Here is an 8299-nt window from a genome sequence, read left to right as displayed (position 1 = left end):
TGCGCGTCCGGAGCCTGCGCGTCCGGAGCCTGTGCTCCGCAACGGGACAGGCCACGGCAGTGAGAGGGAAAAGGAGAACAAGAGAGGATCTTTAAACATCTAAGCTCAGCTGTCTGTCTTCTTCATATGGTTATTTTATTGTTGAGTGGTAGGGACACTAAGGTCAGCTTGGTGTCTTTAGAGGTAGTATTTAACTAGAGCAATAAAATCTTTCTGTGTCACCTGAGTAAAGCTGGATTAAACCAAAAACTAGCACTGTGCAGCTGTGGGCTTCAGTCCTCAGCAAATCCTTGGGAGCTTCCCCTGCTTCCTCATAATGGGTACTGTGTCCACACATGTATACTCGCTCACTCTCTGTCACCCTCCCCTCTCCTGTTGCACCTCTGCCCCTGCCGATGTCCTGGCTTCGTTAGAGAATGCCAGTACTCCTTTGCTCTCTCTGATTAATACCTCCTCTCACATCTGTCCTCCCTGATTGACATTTCTTGCCTTTGAAGCAGTAATTCCTGCTCAGCTAGAGACCCTGAGTCAGGGAGGGACCTGGACTCAGCATCTCAGGAAGATGAACTGCTCCAGGCCTGATGGATCAGTGCTTGGGGAGCTTGGTTGTTTAGAGGAGGGTCTTCACAAGTCCTAAAGGATGGGTTTGATACTGGCTGGTTTCACTCGCTTCCATGGCCAAGGACTCCACCACTTCTCCCAGCCTGGACACAGTGGGGAGGACAAGACATTGGGTGCAGTAGCACCAGTGTAGCCCCCGTGCCTAGGAAGTCAGAACAGAGCACACCGTCATTGTTGGGTGGTGGCAGCGTCATTTTTGAGGACTGAGGATGGCGTGTTTCATTTTTCATATGAAAAGTATGCAGATTTCAAGACAGAAGACCAAATAAAAGTCTCACCCTGCAGACTTTTTAATCCTGATGAAAACTGTAGTTCCTTCCTAAAGACCAGGTTGTTGTCTGACACCATGAATCTTTGGGATGATTCTAAAGCATTCGCTGGCCTACTGCCTCATCAGCCCTCTTTAACCAATGCCCACTGAGCATCTACTTTGTTAGTTGATGGTCATATGACCATAGTACTTCCTGCTGTTCACAAAGGGCCATGAACTTAGGTCTTTGGATGATGTTGCACTGAATGAGACATCTCAGCACCACCCACCATAGTGGAGGTGGTTTGACTCCATTTCTTCCTTCCGTGGCCCTCATTAAAGAGGTTTCCGTTTAGACCATGATTCAGTCCTCAGGCCTGCATACAAACTGAGGTTTTGTTATCTGTGTACAGGTTCATGAGAACACAAAAATGAACTCTAGTGTCATATTTACAGGGTAAGTACTACATAATGTGGCTGTAGAAGCCAGTGTCATATCCCTTCCTTCCATCCGTTCATTCATCAGGTTTTTTTTTAGGGATAGCATGAGCCCCTGCCCTCGGCATTTACAGAATAGTAGAGGAGCTAAGACATGGACTTAGAGTATAAATTCCAAGGAGTTCAGGGAGGGGAAGGAGAGAAAAAGCCACCTTGATGTTGTGCACTTAGAAATGTAGAATGCTTGTTTAACAGACCTTGATATTCAACATTTCAGGGACTCAGGATGGCATTTACAGTGTTGATCTCTGTATGGTTCAAAGATCATGGGGCCAGAACATCTCCCTGCAGGTATACCTTGCATTAGGATAATCATGACCATCGTGTTTCTGTACTGTGAAAACTAAGTACATTGGTGTACATACTTCCCCAGGGTGTCTGGGGAGCCAGGTGTAAGGAGTCAGAACTGTGCTGATGACACCTACTAGCCTCCTAGAGGTGAGAGATCGATCTCCATGCCCACCACCCAGGGCAAGAGCTGCTTCCAGATCAGAACGTTGGGGAGCAGGAGGGGCCTTATCCCCTGTGTGCAGCACCCATGCAGTGCCACAGCCCTTCTGTGTCCTTCTCATACACGGTCACTTTTAAGTTGATGTCTGGGTTGGAAGAGCCTTTTAAGGATCTTCTGCCCAGTCTTCCCTCTGCAAGATCACAGCCTAATCACCATCCACCCAGCCTGGTTCAGAACTGCACGTGGCTCGACGAGCAGGGGCAGTCAGTGGTGGCTGTGACTTCACTGAGAGCCGCACGCTGCTTGTCTGCTCCTTGCTGGTGCTGTGCATGTCATTGGTTACCAGTTTAGCCCCTGGAGATGCATAGGTGAACAAGACCTAATCCTTGCCCTCAAGAAACAGTTTACTGTCTAGAATTCACACAAGAAGAAGGCTGCTGATGATAATATCAAAATAATTATCAGTAGTAATTATGGATGAGGTGGTATGTACCAAGCACTTATATTATCCCTGGTCTTTACTGCCTTGCAGCAAGTTAGGAGGCTTCACCCTCCTCCTTCTACAGATGCACCAGGGGCTTTGGGAGTCAATCTCAGCCGGTGAGGTGGGGCTCAGCAGAGAGGCAGCAAGTGCTGCCAGCGAGGAGGGCCAGCCAGTGTCTGCTGCCCCTGTGCTGTTAGTCTCACATGTCATGAATTCATCGATCACCTTTCTTAGACAATTTTCAGAATATCATAATTATATCTTTCAGATTAACTTTTTTAAGAAGGGAGCAGAGATGTTTTCCCAAAGTATGGACAGCTTCTTATCCTCCGTTGCAGACATGGTTCAAAGGTAATGCTACGCTCCGGTTTGCATCTCATGTGCCTTTTGCCTCTCCTGCTGAATCAGTCTCTCTGGGAGGTGGGGAGAGGGCCCCAGAGAGCCCCCTTCCCCCTCCACTCCATGAACGCTCAGAACAGCACCCTCTTCTTAGCTGCTGCTCTTTGTGTGGTTGAAAAGTCATGATTTCGGCAGTTCTTGACCCGTGTGGAGCCAGAGTCCTATCAACTACATTAAAAGACTAAATAAAAGATTATAACGTCCACAGGAGTACTTTCCCATTAAGTCCAAGTTCCTATTCTTAGGATCTCCTTTTGTTAATATTCACGTTTCACATGCTGTAAGCCTATGAGTCCAGTTTAGAAGAGATGCTTGCTTTTTTCTTTGAGAGCTAATGGGGTTAGTGGCCAGAAGTGCTGCAACTTTTCAGGAAACTTAACATCACATTGATTTATAATAGATAAATAAGGCCTTAAGCCTTTTTTTGAATTAATTTAGCAAACTGCAGTTCAGCCTTGCAAATGTTTATTTTTAACAAATACAGTGTCATCTCTGCAGACCCACGTTGAATTAAGGCTGTGGCTGCCCTGAGTCTTCTTGCTTCCTGTCATCAGCGCCTGCGGTAGTGAGCTTGCGGGAGGCGCCCAGGCACTGCCAACACCAGGCTTATCTCATTAACAGCGCAGACGTGTGGCTCCTTGCGTGCGCCTCGTGATTCCTGGAGTATAGCAATAATGTCTCTCTGTATATGTGTGTGTAGTTGATAGGGAAATATACAAAACAAGTATAAGTATAGGATTTTGTGTGGAAAAATGAAGAGAAAGTTGTTCATTTTCTTGAGGATGTTGCATTTCAAAATACCTTAAGAAGGCCAAGCAGTAAATTTATTTAGACAGAAGTCTCCGTAAAATGCTGAAGATAAAGAATGAATCCCAAGGAAAACCAGTGCTGAGCGTCATACAGGCACGAGGGGAGAGTTGTGGTTTAGGAAAGCATATATTCCTTCCTGAAAGTCCCTGAGCTGTTTTCTTCCTGATAGTTGGATGTAGGTTAGATTTATAATTATGCTAGAAAGCAATTTGTGAAATCCGAGCTCAGTTTCCTGCCTTTTAATTTGATTGTTAGCCCCTGGAGGGTTAGGAGAAAGTGAGAGAAGGGAGCCTATTAAATTGTCATTTAAAAATCCTCTCTCCCTTGTCGCTCACTGTCTTTCTCTTACCTTCCCTAACTCTCAGAATCCCATGGATTTCTGTTTCTGAGAGAGCTACTTGTGCTTCAGATTTTTTTCATGTACTAGACTTTTTTATTAACTGGTGGCAGGATATTCGTGCCCATTTCTGAGATGCTGCAGTGTGTATCTTTCCACACATCCTGCAGCCTGTGTCCTCTCTTTGTCAGTGTCTCTCTGAGCCGTTACTAGGCCACCGAAGTGCAGCACCAGCTGTTCCCACAGTTTTGTGACTGGGCGTTGAAAGCCCCGGCCACACAGCCTGCTCCCGAGGGCCGGGTCTAGTCCTGCGAGTCGTGCCTCTGCTGCCTGACCAGGCACATCTTGTTACAGGGGCAGCAGGCAGGGCTCCCAGTGGAACCTGGGAGCACAGGAACCTCCTGGTTCAAACGGCTGAAGCATTCAGCTAAGAATTCTAGTTTTCCTATCCCTTATGTTGTATCCCGGTGAGTAGATAAATACTGCTGCGCCTGTGCCACTAGGAGGGGTCTTGCTGCCACATTGCTGGGCGTCAGCAGCCAGCCAGCCCGAGTGGCCAAGGAACAACGTCTAGTGGTGGCTCTGGGCTCCGCAGTCCTTCCCCGGGAGGTGGACGCCTGGTCTCGCTGCTTCAGGGTGTGAGAGGATTCGGACCCCAGCCTAAACCCAGACGGGTGGCATTTCACGCCACCCCACGGTGCCAGGGGCGTGCGCGCGCGTACACACACACACACACGCTTTTTTTAAAATTAAATGAAACATGATTTAAAATAAAAATCTTCGAAGGGAACAATTGAAGGGAGTCACTTTTCTACCCTGTTCTTTGAGTTCTGGGAGCCTTGGATGAGCTCAGAGTTTTTGAGCCTCCCTGTGTGGGTCAGCGAGCACAGGGGGACAGTTACTAAAAGCTCCCTGGAGTTGTGTGCATGAGGTCACGTTGGTTCACAGGAGGGCTTTTCTGGGGGAGACAATCCTTACCTTTCATTAGATCTTCAGAGGCTTCTCACAAAAGCTGAAGGACCTAAGTGGTTCTGTATACTTTTACCTCCCTCCATCCACTTCCGTACAGCTTAACTTCTTTCTTCTCATTCCATTCTCTCAGCCTTGGCAATGACAACCCCGTTAAACTAATGAAGTTTGTTGGTGGAGCCCCCAATGGTTCCATTCAAATATCAAAATAGCCAAAATTAACTTGGACTGACCGCTTGCCTCGGGGTTGCGTTAAACAAGATACAGGTGGTATACACTGTGAACCTTTAAGAGGAGAATCTGGCACATACAAGCCCAATCTCACTCACCTACAGAACGCTTTTGAAAGGAAATGCTGAGGAGCTCACTCTGTAAAACACTAGACTCGCTAGCCCCTAGGGTTCCTCCTGATTTCAACATCGGAATTCAGTCCTATCTCCTTTACACAGTGGAGAAGTGGAACACCACCCCTAGAGTTTGTTTTCTCGGATGGAGGGCCCATTTTGGCAGACTGTGTTTAGGACTTTCACCCAGGATGTCACCCCTGGGTGGGGTAGCTGTTGAAGCCTCACGTTATGGGGAGAAAGGGCAGCTGCTTATTTCAAGCTAAAGCTTCCAGCTTTTGCACGCCTCAGACCATGGGCAGACAGGCTGGCCAGCCTGCACCGTCTCAGGGCAGTTGTGTGGCTCTTATATAAGGAAAAGCATTGCTCTTGGCTTTGCTGTTGCACCTTGGTACCACCTCCTGGTCACTTTGCGGTCTCCAGTGGCCGTCCCCACCGTTCCTGCCTAAACCGGGGGTTGGGGGCCATGAATGACTGCCGTTTCCTTCTTGCCTTTCCAGCTCTTTCACAGGCTGCCAGCACATGCGGCTCCTGAGGATGGGTTCGTCTTCTAAAACTTGCATCAACAAGTCTGAGCCTGGATACCACTGTGTCAACAGAGAAATTATTTAGCTGGGTTCAGGCATCGTCCAGTGGTATTCGTTATGGTCTGTTTGAAAACAACAGTCATAGAAACACTTTTGGTAGCACAGACCGGAGTCCCTGTGATCTCCAGCTTTCAGAGCCTCGGAGGTGGAGCGTCGTGCTCCCCTGTGTGAGGCAGGAAGCCATGGGGAGGCTCCACCATCTGCTGTGACAAGTGACTGACCTGACACCTTCTGTCTCAAGCATCCAGGTGGAACTGGAAGCGGAAGCGGAAAAGATGCGGGCATCCCAGCAAGAATTACTTTCTCTTGAGGAAGCTGTTTACACTCCAGACTTCAATGTGGCTGCACCACAGATCAACAGGAACCTCATCCAGAAGGCTGGTTACCTTAATCTTAGAAAGTGAGAGTTCATTGCCTGCCTCTTTTTCTAAAATCTGTGTTCCCCGGGAGTGGCTAAAAAGCACCTGTTAAGTGCCCCATCAGAGGGTGGGGGTGTGTGAGGTTGGGTTAGAGCTCCCGCCACGGCGCCCCTCCTGCCTGGGACATAGGAAGTGTCTGGGCCCAGGTCCCAAACTGCACTGAGAGATGGGGCTTGAAACAGTCGTGTGAGTAAGAACCCAGTCAGTGCGTAGACTCCCAAGACATCACAGGCCGCCCCTCCCTGGTCACCATGGCCATTTGACATAGACTGCTCTTAACTGTCATCATCCTAGACCATTGAGACCCTTCCCCAGACCCCTGATGGGTGAGAGCAGTGTGCCGGTGATGCAGCACTGAGGCCAGAGTCTGAGGGCCAGGAAGCTTCCAGAATCATCTAGGTTCATATAAACTGAACCCCGTGTTTAACCCTCGGATTTCAGATGTTCACTATGAATTAAAGCGGTGCCCAGGTTTGACTGTGCCTGAGAGCAGGTGGGGTTATTGTCAGGTGCAGTGGTGAGCTCTGACTTTGGTCAGATGTCCTGTCCCAGCTGGGCCCCGCTGCCCCGGCATTTCATCTGTAAAACAGAGCTGAAGATTGTACCTACTTCATAAAGTTGTCACAAAGATTGAGTGAGGTAATTCCTAGCAGGTATAAGCACTCAAATGTTAGCTGTTACCATTTTTGGAAATTGTAATTATTGAGGCAGGAAACCTAGTGCCCCATACATAGTCGCTACTCAGTAAATACCGAATCAAATAAATATATTTGATATCCCCCAAATGGAGGATGTGTGAAGAGGAATTGCCAGCTGTTTTCTTACCAGGTTAGAGCCTTTCAAAGGTCTGCAAAGCTCGTTGAGATCACAAGCCAGAGGTCTCCTTTAGTTCTGTACAGATAGAAAACTCCACAAGGTTCTGGTTTTATTTGCCAGGAACTAGATTTTTCTCTTGTAAACAGCCCACAGAAGAAGCATAACATCTAGCTGGAGCAAAACCTAATCTGGTATAAAGTGCCCAGGATTCTGGGGTGTGTGCTGTGGCCGGGGTAACCCTGGTGACTCTAGACTTAGAGCAGTTCAGCTCTGTGTCTTAGAGAAATGATCTTCCAGGTTTTCAGTTCCCGATGGTGATGGACTAATTCTGTTAACAGATCCCGGCTTTAGAAGCCAGAGACTGGCTGCAGTGGGGGTGGGCGCCCCCTGCCCCCACCCTGGTGTTGGCTGTGGACCGGCCTTTCCCGTCTGAGCAGAGCCCGTCAGCTCCCAGCTCGTTCAAGCTAACCTGTGCCTCTCCTGCTACTCTTTGCACTTGAATTCTTTTCAGAGAAGTTTTGCTTTAATGTAAAGCAACATATTATTTCTAAAATGCTACCAATACCCATAAAGAGCAGCAAGACTGAGGTGCCTCTCACGCTTCCTAGTACTAATGAGCTTTTCACAACACAATTCTTACAGTAAAACAGGGCTGGTCACCACCACCTGGGAGAGACTTTACTTCTTCACCCAAGGCGGGAATCTCATGTGTCAGCCCAGGGGCGCCGTGGCCGGAGGCTTGATCCAGGACCTGGACAACTGCTCAGTGATGGCGGTGGACTGTGAAGACCGGCGATACTGCTTCCAGATCGCCACTCCCGATGGAAAAGCGTAGGCCACGCGGGTTTTATGTGGGAGGAAACAGGTGCAGTGACCCCACTTCTGCCAGGGGCCTCCTAGGTCACTCCTCTGCCAGCCCTCCACGGGGGAGGCCCCGTTCCGGGTGGTGTTGCCCTTTCGGGAGGGTGGTTTTGTGTCCTCTTTAAGCAAGCACACAGGACCATATGGAATCCAGCCTGCCTTATGTAAGAAGTCCCAGAGAGGATTTGTCTGTGGCTGTGGAGAAGAGGTGACCTCCATGTGTAAGACGGCGATAGGAGCTGTTTGTCAGCGGAGACTCAGAGAGAGAGGGATGGGGCCGTAGCCGCTCCTTGTCTGTTCTAGACAAGCCTTTGTGTCCACATCACGGGGTCGGGGGCCCGAGGGGGAGAGTGGGTGCCTGCCTGAGGAGTCCGCTTCCCCAGCTGACACAGGACATGTGAACAGGACATGCCGCTGCAGCAGAGTTATTCGTCAGCACTCTCCCCACATCTG

At 49.1% G+C, this 8299-nt stretch overlaps 1 protein-coding gene across 3 annotated transcripts in view; it reads left to right on the top strand.

Annotated features, from left to right (window-relative positions):
* APPL2 (adaptor protein, phosphotyrosine interacting with PH domain and leucine zipper 2) overlaps nucleotides 1–8299 on the top strand; it is a 53672-nt gene that overhangs the window by 29583 nt on the left and 15790 nt on the right. For all 3 annotated transcript variants that reach the window (XM_007114302.2, XM_007114304.3, XM_028490527.2), the window contains exons 9-11: nucleotides 2573–2655; nucleotides 5992–6150; nucleotides 7628–7816. In XM_007114302.2, the coding sequence (XP_007114364.1) occupies nucleotides 2573–2655; nucleotides 5992–6150; nucleotides 7628–7816 (431 nt within the window). The remainder of the gene's footprint in view (nucleotides 1–2572; nucleotides 2656–5991; nucleotides 6151–7627; nucleotides 7817–8299) is intronic.

This window comes from Physeter macrocephalus, chromosome 6 (genome assembly GCF_002837175.3).
Source record: "Physeter macrocephalus isolate SW-GA chromosome 6, ASM283717v5, whole genome shotgun sequence".
Classification (NCBI taxonomy): domain Eukaryota; kingdom Metazoa; phylum Chordata; class Mammalia; order Artiodactyla; family Physeteridae; genus Physeter; species Physeter macrocephalus.
The sequence above is the reverse complement of the archived record's forward strand: the minus strand, read 5'-3'. Positions and strand labels throughout refer to the sequence as shown.